General features: G+C 38.9%; 1 protein-coding gene across 4 annotated transcripts; it reads right to left on the reverse strand.

The window, feature by feature from the left end:
- Positions 1 to 964: 964 nt before the first annotated feature.
- Positions 965 to 5,335, reverse strand: LOC131323050 (uncharacterized). 4 transcript variants are annotated; one of them, XM_058354671.1, is made up of 4 exons: positions 5,059 to 5,335; positions 2,309 to 2,427; positions 1,771 to 1,873; positions 965 to 1,415 (listed from the first exon to the last, which is right to left on the reverse strand). In XM_058354671.1, exons 1-3 carry the CDS (start codon positions 5,191 to 5,193, stop codon positions 1,804 to 1,806), a joined length of 324 nt encoding a protein of 107 aa, XP_058210654.1. In that variant the 5' UTR covers positions 5,194 to 5,335; the 3' UTR covers positions 965 to 1,415; positions 1,771 to 1,803. The 4 variants fall into 4 exon arrangements, with proteins under 4 accessions (XP_058210654.1, XP_058210656.1, XP_058210653.1 ...); XM_058354673.1 differs by lacking the exon at positions 1,771 to 1,873 and having other exon boundaries at positions 1,151 to 1,415; positions 2,348 to 2,427; positions 5,059 to 5,330; XM_058354670.1 differs by lacking the exon at positions 965 to 1,415 and having other exon boundaries at positions 1,563 to 1,873.
- Between the last annotated feature and the right edge of the window lie 15,851 nt (positions 5,336 to 21,186).

Consider the following 21,186-nt stretch of genomic DNA (forward strand, 5'->3'; position numbering starts at 1 on the left):
ATCTCATCAATCAATGGTTGCGATGTTTTTTTTTAACTTTGACCAGTAAAAGATTGTTTTTAATCTAGACCGCTGATTGATGAGATCAACGGTTGTGTACCGCCCCTACACGCGCACTACACAGGGGTGCACTACAGCACCCTGGAGTCCTTTTGGGCAAATTAACCACTTCATAAAGCAAACAACCTCAACCTACAGAGCATGCAATACAGACCCTGCCCCTGACAACCAAAAAAAAAAAACAACACAACAAGAAAAAACCAACTCAACCTCATCCTGGACACCTACTTTCACAGCAACAGAAATACAGGAAACAAGCAAAACAGTAAAGTGTCGATGAACTAATGGTTTCGAAACGTTAGCCTTGCAGGTTTTTAAGTATTACTAACTGGATTTTAAGGCAATTTGAGGATTAAAATAGATGAGGGTTATACTAACCGTTTAGGTCTACTTTCACAGCAACAGAAATACAGGAAACAAGCAAAACAGTAAAGTGTCGATGAACTAATGGTTTCGAAACGTTAGCCTTGCAGGTTTTTAAGTATTACTAACTGGATTTTAAGGCAATTTGAGGATTAAAATAGATGAGGGTTATACTAACCGTTTAGGTCTAATGGTCTGCATGACAGCATCTCCCGTAGTTCATCTTGATATGGTAATGCCGGAGACAAATTCGGCTTGTTATATTGCCAATATTGCTGTTAGTAATCCTGCTCCATTGTGCAAATGCCATTTCTTGAATGCCAAACTCCTATGTCGTAACAAAACGGGGGGACATCCATGCTTGGCTGGACGACTCAGATCAGTTCGGCCGAAATGAAATCTGTGCCGTTCATTGCTGAGCATGGACAGCCCAGATGGGGCATCGTAGCACTATTTGTGGACCAATCGTGAGAGATGTAAATAAGAAGAGCCGTGCTTACTTTTAGCAGTCGTCAAACTTCACTGCCAAATTCAAACTTCACAGCCAAATCGTCAAACTTCTCATGTAAGCATTATTCTCAATCAAGTTTGTACCAAAAGGGACAAAGCAAATACCAACATCAGACATCAGTGAACAAAATTCAGGAGGAAACTCTTGTTCAACTCAAGGAGAAAAACAATAATAAACTGCATTCGGAAATAATCCACAATACGTTATTAATTTTGTCTTCTTGATTTGAGTTGAGAAACATGTGGTTTTGCAATCAAACTACATGAACTTCTGGAAGGTATGACCTTAACGGTCTTAATCCCATTGGGAATCATTGATCAGATTTATAATATCTAGAGCGCCAAAATTACCTGTCCAAGTTACGAGCACATTCATATAAATATTCAACATATTCTACAAGATGTCCTCTAATGATAACTCAGTGACAAAACATACCACCCCTTTTGAGAAGTGGGAACTAAGCTCTCAGCCTCCATTATAACTGGAGAAACGTAAAATAATAAATCTCCGATTAGTACCAGCAAAAAATAATGTGGGATTTGTAAATTGGAGCAAGAATCCATCTGCAGTACTGTCAGTGGGGAGGCAACTATGTGCATTCAAGGATATATCAATCGAAAGTTCCACATTCTACAATTACGATCTGACATTTCAAAGTTGGAACTTGGAAGCGAGAACATCAAATTGTAAAGCTATTCAGACTTTGGACGTCAGAACATAAGTCACCATTGACTTGTCAATTTTCATATAACAGAAAATTAAGAAAAGGTTAACACATATGGTGCTCCATAGTAGCACATCAATCAAAACTTGAAATCCAACTGTGAGGATCAGACCTAGAAATGGATAAACAGTATTTGGAGACAAGCTCAGTCAAGCTTCACTTCTCTACTAGGCGGATCCAATTGCAGATAGCGGAATGGCTCTGTTGGTTCTTCCCTGTACGGCAAAACAGTTAATAAATTTTCTCAATGGCTCTCAGGGTTTAAAGTGTAATGATCAAGGCTAAGCAACGTCAAAGGTGAGCATTAGTTTTGTAAATAATTATCCAAAAATTCAATTTAAGATGTCACGGTGTCAGGAGTCCTAGCAATGGACAATCTTTAGTTAACATAGAAACTGTATAATGACATGTATGCAACATAGTACATATCAGCATTCCAATGAATGAATGCCCAATCAAAAACTTCCAGTGACCAATAAGAAAATCCTTAAGATTTAAAGAGAAATACCATAGAGGTTCTATGAGTACCTTAAAAAAACTTACATTTAAATGAAAGAAAACAGTACTGAGGAAGAACTATACCCAGGTTTTGAGCGCATGCATTGCCAGAAGAGCTTGAAAGGACTGGGTACTGTCTTAAAAAACCTTACATTTGAATGAAAGAAAACACTACTAAGGAAAAACTATACCCAGGTTTTGAGCGCATGCATTGCCAGAACAGCTTGAAAGGACCAGGTACTGTCTTAAAAGGGTTACCTTCAAAGCATGCCTACACACAACACAAGCCAAATAAGCTTAAAATGTGCCCAAAGGAGCATTACTTGATGGAAAACCTTAAAAAGCAAAGTGGAAACGATAGCACACAGGCCCACAGGCATGAGAAAGATAAAATGTATTCACTTCCTACTTGAACTTGAGCGTTTGAAGTTTGAATGTCAATCTTCTCATGGCATAACTTAAAAAACCAAATAAATAATAATCACTTCCTTAGTTAGTTGCCAACAAGGAAAGTAGAAAACAGAAAAAAGCAAGGAAAGCCGCAATTTAAAATATGATTCAAAAATATCCCAAGCAACATATACTGATGGGCACCATGGAATCGAACCCTTTCAGAAAACTTGCTGAAAACTAAACTCCATGAAAATACACTTGTGGTCTCATTATCAAAGGATTAGCTTGCTCTTCTATTTGTTTGCATTGCCCTAGGAAGTTGTCTTGAGAAAGCTCCCAAGAATTTTCAGAGCAATTGTCTCTAACTTCATAGAAGCTCCTCTATTTGTAAAATGCGTACCCAAAAGAAGAGTAATGCAAAGACTACGATGGGTCTAGTTACTCTAATCATTATGTGCCCCAAAACATCCAGAGACGTGTAGCTGATTGATTTAAAAGGTCCAAGTACCTAGTCTGGCAAATTCCAAACTTGGACATCTTTAATAGTTACTTAGTTGCATGCGAACAGCCAAGTAATTTTTTCCCCTAATTTTCTTCCTGTAACTTTTTCTAGTCTTATACACCACTGCATAAGTACTTATAATCCCAGTTTTGCAGGAACATTCCAAATTCATGGTTCCAAAATACCTTAAGAAAGCCCATTTAGCCACGTCCTAGTTGATTAGGACATGTTTTGTTAAGTTAAACCCCAAAAAGTTGCTTTCTTTTGGCTACAAGGTTCACATGAAAAATGAGGATTGACATCATTAGAGTGACCTCATCAAAATTCAGGAAGGTTGTGTAACTGTAGCTCGATATTTTTATCGCTTTGGCCAAAGGTAGGATGTTATTGTATTTGTCGGTTAATGTTATTGTATTTGTCGGTTAGATTAATACCAAGGTATCGATACAGCCCCGTCAGCTCCACGAGTGCTGGACCAGCTCTGCTGATCTCTGCTCTTGATAAACCAAGATAGTTTAGATATTGCAGTATAAGTGGCCCAAAAGATTTTAGAAACCCTTTAGTTTAATTTACATTGACAAACCAAAGTCACCCAAATCTAGCCAAGTAGTTGCTTTGATATTCTAGTACCACAGGCCTATAAGATTTTATGAACAGTTCAGTTTAATTTATACTGAAAAACTAAAGTTGCCTAAATCTTGCCGCCTTGCCAAGTAGTTGCTTTGTTGACCTATGGAAGTTCATGTTTCCAGTCCCTGTAATCTACTTGTAGACTCCTTAGCTGCCTCTTAGCGTTAGTAAAGAAAGAAAAGAAACCGTTCACTTCAAAATGAAACACTCAAAATTCCCTGCAGACCAACTTTGATCAATTGATTAGGGTCTTAACTCAAACCCAGGCAACAAATCCTTTGAGATTCACACCAAAAAACATATCACCGAATGATTTACTTTTGATAACTTACATGATTGACGAGAAATTAAAGAATTTGGCATCATTCTTTGTTCAGATTCAGACTGAGTTCAGTGATCATTCCAAGAAAAAAGAATCAGTTGTCATTATTTTAGGTGGTGATAACTGATAAGTGATAAGAATTACAAACAGCCATCCATGAACACAATCCACTATACAAGACAGTAAGGACCAACTCTCAATGTACTTTGTTGCTCAAATTTTATTTTTGGTAATGTACAGGCCCGGCCATGGGAATGGCCCACAAAGGTGAGCGCCTTGGGCCTCCAATTCTGGGCCCAATAATAGGCCTCCAAAAAGCGAAATATATGAAATATTACATATGTCAAGTAGTTTGGCTTTGGCAGAAAGGTGTGCATGTTTTAACCATGAGATTTTGTGTTCAACACTTGGTCTCTACAATTTTAAAACAAAAAATCTTTTTACATTGTACAAGAAATGGTTTTGATTTGGTGGCCTTGATACTCGAACTCACAACCAAAGATACCAAAGGCTTGTTTCAAGCCGCCTGCCACTGAACTACAAGGCTCCCTTGCTTCTCATTTTGAATAACTAATATATTATATAGATACAAACAGTTGAGAGGCCTCTGAAAGCCTCGTAAAACTCAGGGCCGGGCCTGGTAATGTTGGTATCACGAGCCGGCTCACACCTGTTTCACACGTTTCTGCGTAGGGTGAGGTGGCCCAAAGAGTTGCCGGCAAGGAAAATCGATCCTCAGACCTCAGGAAAGAGCAACCCTAGGTCTCGAGCCAAGACCACGAGGCCAACCCCTTGTGGTTCTTTTGTTTCTCTATTAGTCATAATTTCCAGATTGGGGCATCCAAACACACAATCGACAGGGTATATAGAGCAAAGCGCCGCAAGAGATATCTTTAAAAAACAAAACTGCTTCTCCACATACCCAATTCAAGATTAAACACGAACCCGCAGAGCGTACAACTGTTCCCCACTAACAGCGCGTAAATCTAAATATAACTAGCGTCTACCTAATGGGTAATTCAAGATTATGAAGATGATAGGGGAAAAAAACTTACTTGGATGACATCTTCAACCCGATCGTTGCATCTGTGGGGCGTGGGCTGTTTGTGGTCTCCCTCTGACATCCCCCATGGACTCTCTCTCCTCGCTACGGGTCTCGGACTACTACCACTGCCACTCTCACTGCTCATCTCCCTTTCTCTCTCTCTCTCTCTCCAATCTGAACTTCTTCTTCTGCCTCCTTTGGTATCTGATTTGGGGGCAGAAGCGGAGGAATTAAAATCCGCAGTGCCAAATCGTTTTGGGGTAAATTAAAGTTACCTTCCTTGAGGAGTTGAGGTTGTCTAGCAGGAGTAGTAACTTTCATAGATTTCCCCTTAGGATTATTAAAAATGACATTGACCTCCCTTTCAGATTAACTACATATCAAAATGCTCCTTTCAGATTAACTACATATCAAAATGCCATATTTACCCCGTCTAAAGCAAAAATATTTACCCCGTCTAATGCAAAAAAAGAAATACTCCTTCCGCCATAATTTGTTAGCCCTTTTAGACATTCATGCCACTTTTAAATTTTATCTACCTTATAATTCATAAGATTTTATGTTATTTTAAAAACTTTACTTAGTAAAACTAATTAAAATCTATTAAATCAAATTTATATTGCTTCTAACAAGCATTGTAAAATAAAAAATTATAATTAATTTTCTATTGGAATAGAATAAGGAACGAATAAATTGGAAGGGAGTATTAAAGAGATTGGAAAGATCTTGAGAAGGTTACAAATTATTGCGAATCTATCATTGGCTATTAAAAATTGCAAAGTCCTTCCTTTAAGTACTTTGTTTGTTTCGCAAGAATAGCCCAAGAATCACCCATCGCCATTTTCTCAGAAACCAAGTCAAGTTCCATCACGTATAACCACTAGCTAGTAGCCCCCACCCACCAAAATAGCCTTTTTTTCATGAACTAAAAAAGGGAAAGCAATTCATGACTCTTTATGGACCATACTAAAAAGTTCTCTCTTCTGATCCGATCATACATCTCCTAGGCATGTGAGAGGCTAAGAAAAGAGATTAAAAGTTACATCACTAAAGGACCCTTTGGAAAGAGTTAGGAAGCGTCTTTCCATAGGAGCGAGTAACAAAAATAGAGCAAAAGTTGTTCCCTGAAAAAGTTAAAGAATAGACAAAAGTTGATTCTAATTCGGTCTTTGATATCGATTGTGTCGTATATCTTTTGGAAAGGGTTCGAGCTTGATTACGGATTGCCAATTCGTAGCCGATACGTTGTTAAACGATATACCAAGATAAAAGTAATGAGTTTCTGTGGGGCTCCATTCCGAATAATTCAATCTTTTCGACCAAGGGTTTGAGATCTGCTCCTACCCTCTCTCTTCCTCCTGCAAAATGAAGCACGACTAAAAGACCACACCGGAGATTCTTCGGGATCGCCCTCCGATGCAAGAATCAGTTCACTTGCAGAGAGAAATTCAGAACCAAGAGCTAGGGTTTTCTTTTGTGCGTACCTCCTCCAAGAAGGTATAATGGGACATTTATAGAGGACCTCTTTGCTTGATCTCCAAGATTGCACCAACGCTCAACACGTGTCGGCTGATGTCATCCTTTCATCACGTTTAGGGTTTTGTAACCGTTTGCAGGATGAGCTGGCACCTTCACGTGCCTCCATCCTTATCCTGATAACCTGTTCGGATGATGTCATGGACGTCGTCACAACCTAGGCTGTCGTCCTTATGCGGTCGAACCGGAGTAATGGCCACGCTTGCTCAAGACCGAGCGTGGTATGCCATCGTCGGAGAATCTCTGATCAAACATGTTTCCCCGACCTGAGACCGAGTCAAGTTAAACGAATCGAAGTTGACAAAAACCCTCGGTCATCATATCGTCGGGAAGCCGAACGTCAAGGGCCGGTTGACTTGGATTGACTCGGACTACTGGATTGCGTTCTGAATGGCTTGAGCCATTTCGCTCGGCCTGCTACAGTTTCACTTTACGAACTAAAGACATTTGATTTTGACCAGGATGTCATAGCTTCTTTAGAACATGATGTCGGAAGAGAATCAAATTAACTTCTTTAATTGTGCATTGCTTGATGGGGACATTGATTTGAACACATGCTTGAAGTTCATGTTCCAAAGCCGACCGAACATTTACAGGTTATGAATTCATATATATCCTTGACATTACTTATTGCTTGAAGAACAACACGTACAATTCAATATTTGAGATCTCTTTACTTGTACAGCATTATTGTGATACAATACAAATATATAGTAGAACCAGGCACCAAACAACATAAATGATGGCATTCAATTCAAGTTAGAAGTCCCTGCATAAAAGGCCACCAACTATTCATCATATTTGGTAAAATAAAAGTAAAATAAAAGTTTAATGTGAGAAGTCTCATCAAAATTTGAGTCACACTTGAACTGAATCTAGTGCCCATACGATTCAAGTTCATTGGTCATTTTAATTATCGGCAGGAAGAACAACGATTCGTGGATATATTGTATAGCATACTATGTTTACATTCTTCAGGTCCAGGTCTAAACTATTTTGGTTGTTCCGACGAAGGTATATAAATATAGGACTAGTTTAATAATGGGCAAATTGAGTAGGAGGACATACAATAAAAGGTTTGGTTATAATAAGGACATAAATATTTTTCCGTAAAGTCTAAAAGACATTCTGTTTAGGATTTACAAAAAATCCCTTCCAAAGTTGACCAGCATTGACCGGCGTTAAAAGTGCCTAAAACCCTATGGTACCCTATGAAAGTGTCTATAACCTTAAGGTACCCTATATATGAAAGTGCCTAAAATCTTAGGGTACCCTATGAAAATGCCTAAACCGCTAAAATCCTATAATGGAAAAGTGTACCATAAAACCCTATGAAAGTGCCTAAAACCCTAGGATACCTTTTGAAAGTGCTTAAAACCTGAAGATACTCTATGTATGTGCCTAAAACCCTATGATACCCTATAAAAGTGTAACAAGATCGAAAAACACGAAAAAAGACATATTTTATGTTAGCCAAACAAGGCTCTTGTCTCATTTAAGACAATTTAAATGAAAAAAGATATTTTTGTGTTAGCTAAACAAAACCCTTATCTCATTAATGACAATTTTGTCTTTTCACCGACTCTAGATACTAAAATATTTTTATTAATAGACTTTACACATCATAGAAACTTAGGCTAAACTAAAACTCCTATGGGGTTATTTCATTTGGACTTTAGACTAATATGTTGTTCAATAATTAGCTAGTGGCCCAATAAGTATTGACTAATCCCTATAATTGAATCCAAGCTTAAAATAAGCTGAAAGTCTAGGAAGCAGGACAACTGACCCACGACATAAAACAGGACAGGCCAGAAAGTAATCTGATGTGGTAGGAACAATTACGTGTAAGACAGTAAGATAATTACAGTTCAGACCAATATTTTCAGAAGTTTTAGGACAAATTATAGTACCTTTTATATGGTTTACCAGAACTTTCAGATATTCACAGATAGAACCCCTTTATCTTTCTTTGTATTTCTACTTTCTATTATTCATATTTCCGCATCTTATTTACACAGTACCCCAGTCTAAAATTGGTATCAGAGCCTACAGTACTATTTGTTAATTCAAGTAGCCAGATTATAGATCCTAGTCATCTTTAGTTTGTTTATTGTCTTTAGTATTGTGTATTGTTATAGTTTAACTTTTATTGTTTAAGTATGTTATGAGTAATGAATTAATTAGTTCTAGTTTGAGCGAAATTAAATCTCAACAATCCAAACAGAATATTCAAATTAAAACAGGTTTCCAGTTAGTAGAACAACTCAGTTATAGTCTAGATAAGAAATTTAGTCTAGAGGTAAGAGGTAATATAGTAACCAGAAACCAGTTTGAAGAGTTTTCAGTAAAATCTCTTAAACAGACCACTCAGATTTTGGATAGAATTAGTAGATCTAGATCTTGCAAGCAGTTAGAAAATTTAGATTATTTCAAAGAATTACATTCAGAAATACTCAGAAGAATTAGTAAACTAGAAGAAAAACAGCTAGCGACATCAGATAAATTACCCTGCAAACAGGATATTATAGATCTGACCAGTAAGTTAGATACTACTCAACCTAAAAATATTGAAACAGAAACTAGAAATTTAGTTGAAAGTCTCAAGATAGAAGTAGATAAGATTAAGCAGAATTCAGTCCAGATCAAGACAGAGTTAGATAGTAAACTCCAGAAAATAGAGATTCTATTAGTGGAAGTTAAACAATTAGCTAATAGAGAATGAATAGTTGTGATAGTTTATAAAATAGCATTAGAAAATTCGGGAAAAGTTCAACCAGATCCTATCGGATTATCCAGTTTCAAGCCAACAGGAAAGATAGACGAGACTATTATTAAGCAAAATAATACAATTATTGAACTTTTGATCAGTGATAGGCGCGCGGAATTCATGAATTTAAGCGCCTAAGTAAGAGAAATTAGCGCGTTAGACGTGCTATTAATTCTCATTTTCCATTTAATACGTGCACATGGTTGGATTTTGTGTTTGAGCTTGATTTGCAGGAAATTGAGATGTTTTGGCGCTAATGAGAAGTATTCGGAAAGACCATGATGGAGTTAGAGCGCTAGGAAGGCTTTGGAGACTAAGTGTTGAAGTAGAACTCGAGAGGAAGTGATCAGAATCTCCGCGAGCTCTACAGGGGAATGAGTTCAGCGCTCAGAAGTGGCATAGCGTGTTGCACAAAGTGATCAGAGAGTTGGCTAGCGCTACACCCTTTTTGGTGTAGCGCTACCTAAAGGTTAAGAGAGAACAACAGCCAAAGCTAGGTCAACGGAGTCAACGCCTCAAACAAGTTCGCGAGCGCTATACCATTTGTTGTATAGCGCTACCGAGGGGCTTAAAAAGGGCCTAAAACGTTGACGTTTTGGGTTAAGCCGGTTCCAATTCCGATTAATTTTAGGATTTTTATTGTTTTTAACGGGGATTAATATAAATACCTCGTTTTAAGTTAGTTTTAGGGTAGATTTTTCATTCCAGACTTTTACGTAGCAGCTTTTTCACTAACGTTGTTTTGTTTTCTCTCAGTTCTTAAGTTTTCTGCACTATTTCTTTCAATCGCTTGGATTCTGGTAACGTTTGTCGAATTTCTTCGTTAATTAAAGTTGTTCGTTATTATCTATTCTACGTGGATCTTTCTTTTATTTTTTTTCCGTCTCTTCTGCAATAGATGATCATGTTTCGATCTAGGGTTTTATTTTCTGTTATTTCAAGCATGCGTGAGTAGTTCCCCAGGGTGCAGCCACGGGACGAAGGCGTCCTGTGACTAGTTTAATCAATGTTTTACCTCGGGTACGAATTAATTCGTTTTTCCAACAGTTTTGGGATATGAAAGAAAATCCCTTTCTAATAAACAAAACCCAGGCATCATCAGATTTTAAATGCGCATGAGAGCTGGTGACAAGTGGTGGGCATTTATTAGGAACCCTTTTTTTCTTATTCTGAGATCAGTGAATTGAATAATTGTGTCCCGAGTAAATATTGGTTAGGCTAGTTGCAGACGCTGGGTTCCCACGGCTGTACTCTCCTTTAAATTTATAGTTAATTAAATCAATTCAGTGATTTAGGTAGTAAATCAATCAATCAAACAAAGGGTGGCTACCTAAGAGCCAGATTAAACTAAAGTTCATCACAATTGAGTCAACACCGTCCGTCCGTCTCTGTGGTTCGACTCCGGTACTTCCGGAATTATTGTGCTACATTGGTCGAGAGTCCTACGCTTGGGACGCGTTTTTAGTCTTTATTTATTAACACCCGGTCGGTCAAGCATTTTTGGCGCCGTTGCCGGGGACGGCGACGTGTGTTCTAGAGTGTGAGTTTTCGTAATTTTTGTCTTTTAGTTGAGTCACCATAGGTAGAGAGAGGAAGGTGTCCTTTAAACAGGACCCTCTTTATTATCGCGACCCGACACATCGTTTAGTTCGAAAAGAACTGGAGTCGAGTCAGCCTGTGCTTTCTAGTTTTTCCTCTTCTAGTTTAGAGTCAGACTCAGCTGATTACCGGTCAGAGTCTATCCCCATTAGTGGTCTTCATATAGAGTTACCTTTTGAGTCAGTTAGTGTCAGCAATCCGCTTTACCAGTCGGAGATAGAGTCAGAATCAGAATTAGTAGAGATGGGGGATCGGCAGGTAGTTGTTCAGCCGTCTCTGAGGCAGCACCTACATCCTGAGAGGACTACTCCTCCCGGACCCATTGTGTTTCCACAAGAGACACAGGAGGCACGTAATGCCTTCACCGTCAAACCCGGTGTCCTTAATAGCCTCCCTAATTTCCACGGGAGGGAGTGCGATGATCCGTACGAGCATGTGCGGACATTTGAGGGATTGGTGCGTAACCTAGCGTCTAATACCCAATATGAGAACGCAGGCCTCAAGCTGTTTGAGGCAACATTGAGGGATGGCGCGCTATTGTGGTTTCGAATGCAAAAGTCTCAGTCCTTCACCACTTGGACGCAAGTGCGTGATGCCTTTTATAGGAAGTATTTTTCTGAGGCTAAGACTAAGATTTTTAGGCGTCAAATCCAAGGTTTTAGACAAGAGAGAGACGAGTCATTTCTCAAGGCGTGGGAGCGCTTTAAAGAGTTGCTCCTAAGGTTACCACACCATGGCTTTGATAGGCTTCAGTTGGTCGGTTTCTTTCATTTGGGACTTAACGCTGAGTCAGTCCAGCACATAGAATATTCTTGCAAAGGGGACGATTTCTTGTCTAAAACAGCAGATGAGGCTTGGGATTTCTTAGATGACCTAGCTGATAGGCAGAGGGATTTAGAGCCATCAGATTTTGAGCGATCCGGACCTTCTGGGTCCAGCGTTGTCCCAGTTACCATTCGTGATCAGCGACTTCAGGCTCAGGTTGAGAAAATGGCTCAGAGATTAGAGGAGCTAGAGGTGAGGCAGGTTCGTCCAGTTCATGAGGTATCAATTGAGGAAGTATGCGTGTGGTGTGAATGTAAAGGGCACACCGCGACGGTTTGTCCTGGGTTTATTGCCGCCAAGGGGGCGAGTCAGTTTAATCAGGAAGAAGTCAATGCAGTTAGGACCTGGGATCCTTATTCTACCACGTATAATGCGGGATGGAGGGATCACCCCAATTTTGGGTGGTCAGATTCCAGACCCGTAGGTGGAGGCCAAGCTCAACCCCTTGCGCTACCTCCGCCACAACAGTTTCAACAGGCCCAATCATCTAGGCCTCCTCAGGGTCAGGTCATCCCATTCCACTTCCAGCCACAGCCTGGTAGGGGGGCAGGTCCATCAACTCGTGGTCCTCCCCCAGGTTATTCGCAAATAACCACGCGTGATCATAAGTTAGAGGATACTGTCAATTCCCTGATGCAGTCACAAATGACATTTCAGATGGAATCAAGACAGCAAATTGGGGCCCTTACAACCCAAATGTCGCAACTCACTGCGGTTGTCAGTCAACTGCAGCAGGAGAAGGGTAAGTTTCCAGCCCAGGGTAGTGCAGCGGGCGCCCATTATTTGGGAAATTCTTCAGGTCCTAATGTTCAAAACCAGAATCAGGAGGAGGCTAAGTCAGTCACCATTCTCAGGAGTGGGAAGGAGATCGATAAGTCCATCCCGCTAAAGCAAAAACCATCTCCACCCCCGGAGCCGGTTGATGCACCAAGAGCAACTCCTGATATTGTTGATGTCCCTAGGAAGGAGGTAAAGGATGATGAGGAGTCACCTGAGGTGGTAGTGCCTGCAACTGCGGCCCCCATGACTCCAACGCCACCCGTTGCTCCATACCCAAATCGCTTGGTGGCGAAACCTAAGGTCAATGTGAACTTTCAAATGCTTGAATTATTCAAGAAAGTTCAATTTCCTATCTCTTTGATGGAAGCCATTGACGCAATTCCCCAGTTTGCTAAGGTCTTGAAGGATCTGTGCACGTCAAAGCGGAGAACCAAGAGTCAGGATAAAGTGCTTCTGACGGAGCAAGTGAGCTCCATTCTCCAGGCTGAGATCCCTACTAAGTGCAAGGACCCTGGTTGTCCCACCATCCCTATAGCTATCGCGGGCCAAAAATTCGATAAGGCTTTGTTGGATTTAGGAGCAAGTGTCAACTTGCTCCCTTATTCGGTATACTTAAAGCTTGGCCTAGGCGATTTGAGAGCCACACCGGTCACGTTACAATTGGCCGACCGGAGTGTGAGAGTTCCAAAGGGGGTGGTGGAAGATGTTTTAATTCAAGTGGGCGAGTTTCTTTTTCCTGTCGACTTTATTGTCCTAGATACTTGCCCAATACCGGAGGTCTTTGAGAAGACTCCTATCATCCTTGGCCGTCCTTTTCTAGCCACTTCCAGTGCTGTCATGAATTGTAAAACTGGACAAGTCCAATTGTCGTTTGGGGACTTGAAAATGGAGGTGAAAGTGTTTAATGCAGAGAGCCGAGTCAAGATTGATGAGGTGAGTTTGATCGACACGCTCGTGCAGGAGCATGTCGATAATATTTTATATAAGGATCTTCTAGAGATAGTCAAGGAGGCGTCATTCTTAAATTCTCCAGAATTAGGGAGTTTGATGGAGGTGTTGGTCGATCCTGGGTGAAGTAGGTGAACTGGTTGAGGCGTTGGTCAATCTTGTTTATTCGGATGACCCTATTGTGTAGCCGTTGTGGCTACGTTCCGACGGGTAGCTTTTGCGTACCAGTCTCTTCATTGAGAAGTGGACCCGACCCCTAGTAATAGGGGTACCCATCATTGACTTGGGTCTTATAGCTTTCGCACGCCGCTATTAAAATAAGGATCGTGTGCCCAGCTCCGGTTAGTAAGGGCAATTTTTGTGTTGGTAACATTGGATTCTACTAATTAAGTTATGTTGTTTTTGGGCAATCTATTTATATTTGTCTTTTATTTCTTAGTTCTTTATTTCTTGTCTTTTGTTTAGTTATTTTTCTTCTCTCATTTCAAAAAGAAAAAAAATTTGAAAAGCGAAAAAAAATTGCATCATGGTCTTGTATAGCCACCCGTTTCTTGCCCACCGGCGAGGGATGGGGAGAAAAGTATGACACGTTGATCGCGTGAAGATTTGGTGGAGTATTTCTCTTTTTATTTTTGTTTTGGGAGCTCGGATACCACGAACCGGGCGGAACTAATGTCTTTTGCAGGGTACGGTGATGGCCCTGAGGCCGGGTGACAGGAAATTCCTCGAACATCGGCCGAGGTCATGGTGGTTGGCTGCCACCCGTAGGTCTATTTCTTCTCCCTTGTGCTTTCTTTTGATGTGTCTCCATGCTCTGGGGACATAGCATGTTTCTAGTTGGGGGGAGGGTGTACCTTGTACATGTTTTGTTGCATTGCTAGGGTAATTTTAGGGTAAATTTTTATTTTATTATTATTATTATTATTTTTTTCCAGGGGATACATTTGTTATGCTTGATTGTATTGTTAGGCGAGCATGTTAGAATTAGCCGAATTATTGTGCCTGTTTTAATTCAAGTTCATGCATATATTTGGCGCCTTTGTGAACATGTTAGTGCTGTCGTTACGTTGAGTAAGTGTCCCCACGTAGTTAATAGTGCATCCTGATAAACATTCCCATATTCTTTGTTTTTTTTTTTCTCGCATTTGCGGAAAATAGTAGGCTTTTGTTTCACAATTGAGTAGCTAGATGTTTTGCATGCATTTGTGAGAGTTGGTAACGTGCATAGGCGATGAGACAAGGCATTTTTGCATGATTAGACCACATATGTGTCCCTTTGTCCAATCTTAAACCAGTCCGAGTCAGTTCTTGAGTCTAACCTAGGAAACCGGTGTGTGGGTTGGACTATAGTTTGGGGGGTCTAGCATTGTGCATCATGGGTGTCTTATTGCATTGGATTTGGAGCATCGTTGTCGTCGAAAGTGAAAGTGAAGAAATCTTGATGGGTGTCATGTTTTGTAACCAAACCCAACCTTCAGGCCATAAAGCTAAGTCGAAAAAAAAAAAAAAAAGAAAAGAAAAGAAAATGTGGAGTTGAGGCAAGTTGGGAGAAATCAGCACCTACTGGCACATCAGAATAAGTGATTGTTTGATCATGTTATAGGGCAGTCCTCGACTCTGTATCAACCGCCTCAGTTTCCAGATTTAGAGGTCAGCGACAACTTTGCCGAGAGCAGTTTGGATTGATTTTGGATTTCCATGATGCATGAAGCTAGGGTGGTGGTGTCATTTTATGTGTTTATTTCATGTTTTTCAGTGTCGGTGGATTATATTTGTTTTTCTAGTATTTGGGTCCGTAAAAATTTAGTTACGGATGTTTAAATCTCTTGTTGGACTTTGTTTGGTTGGCACCAATGGAAGCATGTTGGTAGCTAAGGGTAAGGTGGCGGCTAGTCTGGGTAGATGACCTTGCGCTACTATAGGCCGCCGCCTAATTTGTAGTTTCCCTTTCTTTCGGAACCATGGTCATTATAAGCCTAATTAAGTCCTTAGTGGACTTTGTGCACGTTGTTAAACTCTCGTTCATGCATGTTTTATGTTAATGTTGCTAATTTTGTGGAATCGTGACTGTATATATATTGTGCTTTTATTCTTTGTCAGCGTTGTCTTTGATTGGCGCGTGGTGGCCTTTGTTTCGGTCCCACGTAGTTCGCCAAGCGCTTTTTGCATGGAATGTTTGAGTGTTCTGGTGAGCGAGTGTAGCATCGTTGCCTTCGTGGGGGCATTTATCTCTGCATGTGTTTCGGCACTAATTTTGTTCATCTTTTTGCCAAGGCATGCATGCTTTTGAGTTGCAAGTGAGTGAGGAGGCGAAAATTTTTCGACCCGCCTATTTCTTGTACAACATACATAACCTTTGTATTCCCATTCGTGTCTTGTTAGTCTTTGTTTTGTTATTTTTCTTTTCGTTCGTTACTAGGGACTAGCAACGTTCAAGTTGGGGGATGTGATAGGCGCGCGGAATTCATGAATTTAAGCGCCTAAGTAAGAGAAATTAGCGCGTTAGACGTGCTATTAATTCTCATTTTCCATTTAATACGTGCACATGGTTGGATTTTGTGTTTGAGCTTGATTTGCAGGAAATTGAGATGTTTTGGCGCTAATGAGAAGTATTCGGAAAGACCATGATGGAGTTAGAGCGCTAGGAAGGCTTTGGAGACTAAGTGTTGAAGTAGAACTCGAGAGGAAGTGATCAGAATCTCCGCGAGCTCTACAGGGGAATGAGTTCAGCGCTCAGAAGTGGCATAGCGTGTTGCACAAAGTGATCAGAGAGTTGGCTAGCGCTACACCCTTTTTGGTGTAGCGCTACCTAAAGGTTAAGAGAGAACAACAGCCAAAGCTAGGTCAACGGAGTCAACGCCTCAAACAAGTTCGCGAGCGCTATACCATTTGTTGTATAGCGCTACCGAGGGGCTTAAAAAGGGCCTAAAACGTTGACGTTTTGGGTTAAGCCGGTTCCAATTCCGATTAATTTTAGGATTTTTATTGTTTTTAACGGGGATTAATATAAATACCTCGTTTTAAGTTAGTTTTAGGGTAGATTTTTCATTCCAGACTTTTACGTAGCAGCTTTTTCACTAACGTTGTTTTGTTTTCTCTCAGTTCTTAAGTTTTCTGCACTATTTCTTTCAATCGCAGAAAACTTAAGATCAAGAAAAACCAATCAGTGTGATAACTGAAGATCAGTTAGAAATCTTAGAAATGATTACTCAGGAGAGCTTCAATAAGCTCAAGAAGCTAAGACTAGGCCTTATACACCTAGGATTAATTACCATAGGAATCAAAGGATTAGCTAGACAAGATTTAGGTACCAAAGTATTAGTTATGATTTTTGACAATAGATTTACAAATCAAGAGCAAGCCTTGATAGGTAGCATGGAATTAGATATGAATAATAACTGTCAGATTGTTTATTGCACACCAGATTTCCAGGTAACACTAGATGAATTCTACCAGCATCTAAGAATAGGAATCAAGGCGAGAGGATATCATATGATCCCTGATGCACAAAACCTTTTAGCATGCGTAAGTTTTGTAGGAAAACTAAGCAATCACAGTAGCACCAAATATAAGCTTAGAACAGATCAAGCTTTGAAAGCTTTGGGAACTAAAGGTATTCAAGTCATAGAAGCCAAAAAACGAGACTCAGAGATGTTATCAGGACTTGAATGGAAAGTCATGAATTTAGTTCCAAAAACACAGCTTAAGCCCAGTAATAACAGTTTCTACACCAATAGCTCAGGAGAAGTTAATCTCAGGTTTAGCAATTACACTTCAGCAGGTAGACATTCAGATGCAAGCAGTTCTATTCAGTCAGATATAGAAACAGAATATATCTATATGGCATATGAACGGCCTCAATTCACTCTAGATCAATTATTTAAATTTAGTGAGTCGGACATAATCAGGTTAAAAGAACTTTTAGAGCCAGTTTATAGACCAGATTTAGATTATTATGACTACCAGATTTTGGAGGGATACTATACCCAAAAACTTGAGTATGAGCATCCAGAATTAGATGATAATTCTCAGAGACAATATCTATTACAAAATAATATATTTGTCTTAGAAGAAAAAATTTTAGAATACGATTCAAGTAGGAAAAACAATCTTTCAGTAGAAGATATGTTTTGTCACTTAGACCCTAGATCCAGATATTACCAACCACCAGTTGAGAACACAGAAAGTCATATGGTAGAGGTTAAAATGGAAACATATGACAGTACTCCACCAGTACTCCCAAATCAAGTATATGAGATAGGAAACATCCCAATTAGTAGGTCTAGAATTGAGCCATCGGCCCAAGAACTAGAATTCAGAACCTATGGGAAAAGGTTACCAGTAGATAGAGACATAACTCTTATGGCCCAAGCAGGAACAGGATTAATGTTAGACATTGCAGCATTTGATCCTCAGTTTCACAAAGCAGTAATAGACAGATGGGAACAGGCCTTAGTCAGAAAACTTTTAGAAATGACCAATTGGCACTCTTCAGCAGAGATGTGGTCATATTGTGAATCATTTTTAGGAGATACAGCAAAAGGAATTATAGAAGCCTACAAAAGAGACTTTGAAACCCAGTATGTGGCTTTAGTAGCCCAAGGACCAAATGTTTACAACTTCACCAGTTTAGTTAAAACTTTAATCATAGGAGCAGATCCTAATAGAGGAAATACCACTTACCAGAATGTAGCTATAAGACAGTTAGAACAGCTTAAGTTACATAAATGAAAATATATAGTCAGTTTTTGTAATGACTTCATAGCTCTTGCATCTCAGACAGGAAAAGCATTAGACGCAGAGATCAGCAACAAATTCTTTAGAAAACTTTCAGGCCCATTAGGAGAAGAAATATGGGAAAAATGGAAAGTTACCAATGGAGATGAAAACCAGCATCTAGGAATAGGTCCTAGAATTCAGTTTGTTTTTGCAGTCCTAAGAGACAAGTGCACTACACTTGAAATTCAGAAAGGCATAAAGAAGAACAAGTTGAATTTTTGTAGCCAAGTCATATATACTCCACAACAATATGGATATGGCAGAGAAAGGAGAAAGAAAAAGAAAGACAAATTCTATAAATATTAGAAGAAAGCCAGTAAATACCATAAGAAAATGGCACAGACAGGAAAATATAGTTATAGATACCAGAAACATGGTTATTATCCTAGGAAGAGATATAGGAAAAGCCAGTCTTACAGACAAGCACCCAGCAAACAACAGTTTAGACTAAGACCTAAGAAACATTTTCGAAAAAGAGTTCAACCAACTCAGAACCGTAAATGTAAGTGCTTTATATGTGATTCAGAAGATCACTTAGCAAACAGATGTCCTAATAAAGGGAAAAACCAGAGAAACACAGAGAAGGCAAATCTTATAGCCGAATTAGAAGATTTTGATAATATAGAGTTTATAGAAATAAAATTAGAAGATAGTGATACTGAATCAATATACAGTTTGATCAGTACAGAACCAGAAGAAATAAATCTCTTAGAAGTAAATAATAGCAGTAGCAGTAGTAGTTCAGAAGACGAACTTCCCAGCTATCTACCAGAATATACTTTTATGATTAAAAGTAGTGGTATAGAATGTATACACCAGTGGCAACATAATATAGGTCAAGATAGTGAACCTTGCTCAGAATGCAATGGTTATCCTTTTAGATTATTTAGAAGCATATGTGAAAATTGTAAGAAAAATATTTGTAAATTTTGTCTCAAGAAAAACCATCAAATAGATAGAGATTTGATAGATTTAAGTGGAAGCATACAGCAACCAGTTTTGAACCAGAACTCAAAGTTAGCACTTCAAGAAGCCAAGTTAGAAGCAGCCACAGTCAAGTTAGATTTGGATAGAACCAAATTCCAGTTTGAAAGGCAAGTAAGTGAGTTAGAAAAGAAAATAGAAATTTTATCTATAGAAATAGAGACATATAGAATAGAAAACAGTAGACTGAGAAGCCAGTTACATGAGAAAAGCCAACCCTTAAAATCAGTTGAGATACTAGAAGATCACTGCAACATTGTTGAGTCGGTCAATAGAATAGGAGAAAATAGTCTTATAGAGATAAATTGCGAGATCTTATTACCAGCTCGAGGAAAGAATCCAGGAAAAATCATAGAAACCAAAGCTATGGTAGATACAGGAGCCAGCAAAAGTCACATTAGCCGTGACCTTATACCAGTGGAATATTTTACTAAACCAGGTTACATAGCTAGAGCAGATCTCATGAATAATACCAGTATTATTTATGATACATGTCTTATGAATAGCAGTATTAGGTTTACCAACAGACTTCAGCAGCAACATACCTACCCATTACCCATGGTATGGATAGGAGACATCAATCACAGCTATAAGTTTATCTTAGGATTAAACTTTATAGATAGCATGAATGGAAGCATCACATTTAGCAAACACTTTGTGACGTTTCATAAACGTAGTTTACAGATCGAAACACTTCATGCCCAGACTTTAGAATCAGAGTTGTCAGCTAAGCGTGGTGGAACCATAAACAAAACAGAAAAAATAGCAGAGGAAAATACAGTAGAGGAAAATAAGATAGTAAAAGAAAAAATAGCAGAAGCGTTAAGAAACGTACCATTTCCAGATACACACCTAGATTTATATGAAGAAACCATAGATGATACTGTCGAAACAGAATCTGAATGGTTAATGGAAGAACAGTTAGAAGAGCAATTAATCCAGATAGACCATGATATAATAGATTTTTGTCAGATAGAACATTCTTTGTTAGTTCTTGATCGCAAAAAGAGAAAAAGAACAGATAAAGACCTGCTAGATGAATTAATTAGATTAGCAGAAGAAACCCAGATTTTAGGAGAAAATCCAATCAAACATTGGAATAAAACCAAGACTTTAGCACACTTAGAAATCATTAATCCAGACTTTAAGATCAGTACCCAGAAAATAGTATATAGTCCTTTAGATATAAAGGAATTTGAAAAATAGATTAATGAATTACTAGATCTTAAGGTAATCACAGAAAGTATCAGTCCTCACAGAAGTGCAGCCTTTATGGTAAGAAATCATGCAGAAGTCAAAAGAGGAAAAGCGCGAATGGTCATAAACTACAAGCGCATTAATGATAATATTCAGATAGATAGTTATGACATACCCAGTAAAGAACAGCTTATCAATAGTATTCAGGATGCAATAATTTTTAGTACATTTGATTGTAAATCAAGATTTTGGCAGATTATGTTAGATCAGTTCAGCAGACCATGGACAGCATTCACATGTCCCCAAGGATGTTATGAATGGATTGTCATGCCTTTCAGTTTGAAAACAGCCCCTAGTATTTTTCAAAGAAAAATGGATAGCATATTTAAAAATTATAATTCTTTTATTCTTGTTTACATTGATGACATTCTGGTCTTCAGTAAATCACAGGAGGAACATTATAGGCATCTTAGGATAGCTTTCCAGTTATTCATTGATAGTGGTTTAATCATTAGTAAAAAGAAAATGGAATTAAATAAAGAATATATAGAATATTTAGGAGTAAGAATAGGAAAGGGAAAAATTCAGTTACAACCACACATTGCACAAAAGATATTAGAATTTCCTGACAAAATAGAAGACAAGAAAAAACTCCAGGCATTCTTAGGAACCCTAAATTATGCCAGACCTTATATAAAAGACCTTAGTAAAATCATAGGA

The sequence above is a fragment of the Rhododendron vialii genome, chromosome 4a, assembly GCF_030253575.1.
Source record: "Rhododendron vialii isolate Sample 1 chromosome 4a, ASM3025357v1".
NCBI classification, from domain to species: Eukaryota; Viridiplantae; Streptophyta; class Magnoliopsida; order Ericales; family Ericaceae; genus Rhododendron; species Rhododendron vialii.

Coding starts and splice junctions, on each gene's coding strand:
- LOC131323050 (XM_058354671.1), bottom strand. CDS start 5,193: ATGAGCAGTGAGAGTGGCAGTGGTAGTAGTCCGAGACCCGTAGCGAGG. Junction 2,428..5,058: donor GGGTTGAAGATGTCATCCAA/GTAAGTTTTTTT, acceptor TGTTGTGTGTAG/GCATGCTTTGAAGGTAACCC. Junction 1,874..2,308: donor GTGTTTTCTTTCATTCAAAT/GTAAGGTTTTTT, acceptor TTTGCCGTACAG/GGAAGAACCAACAGAGCCAT.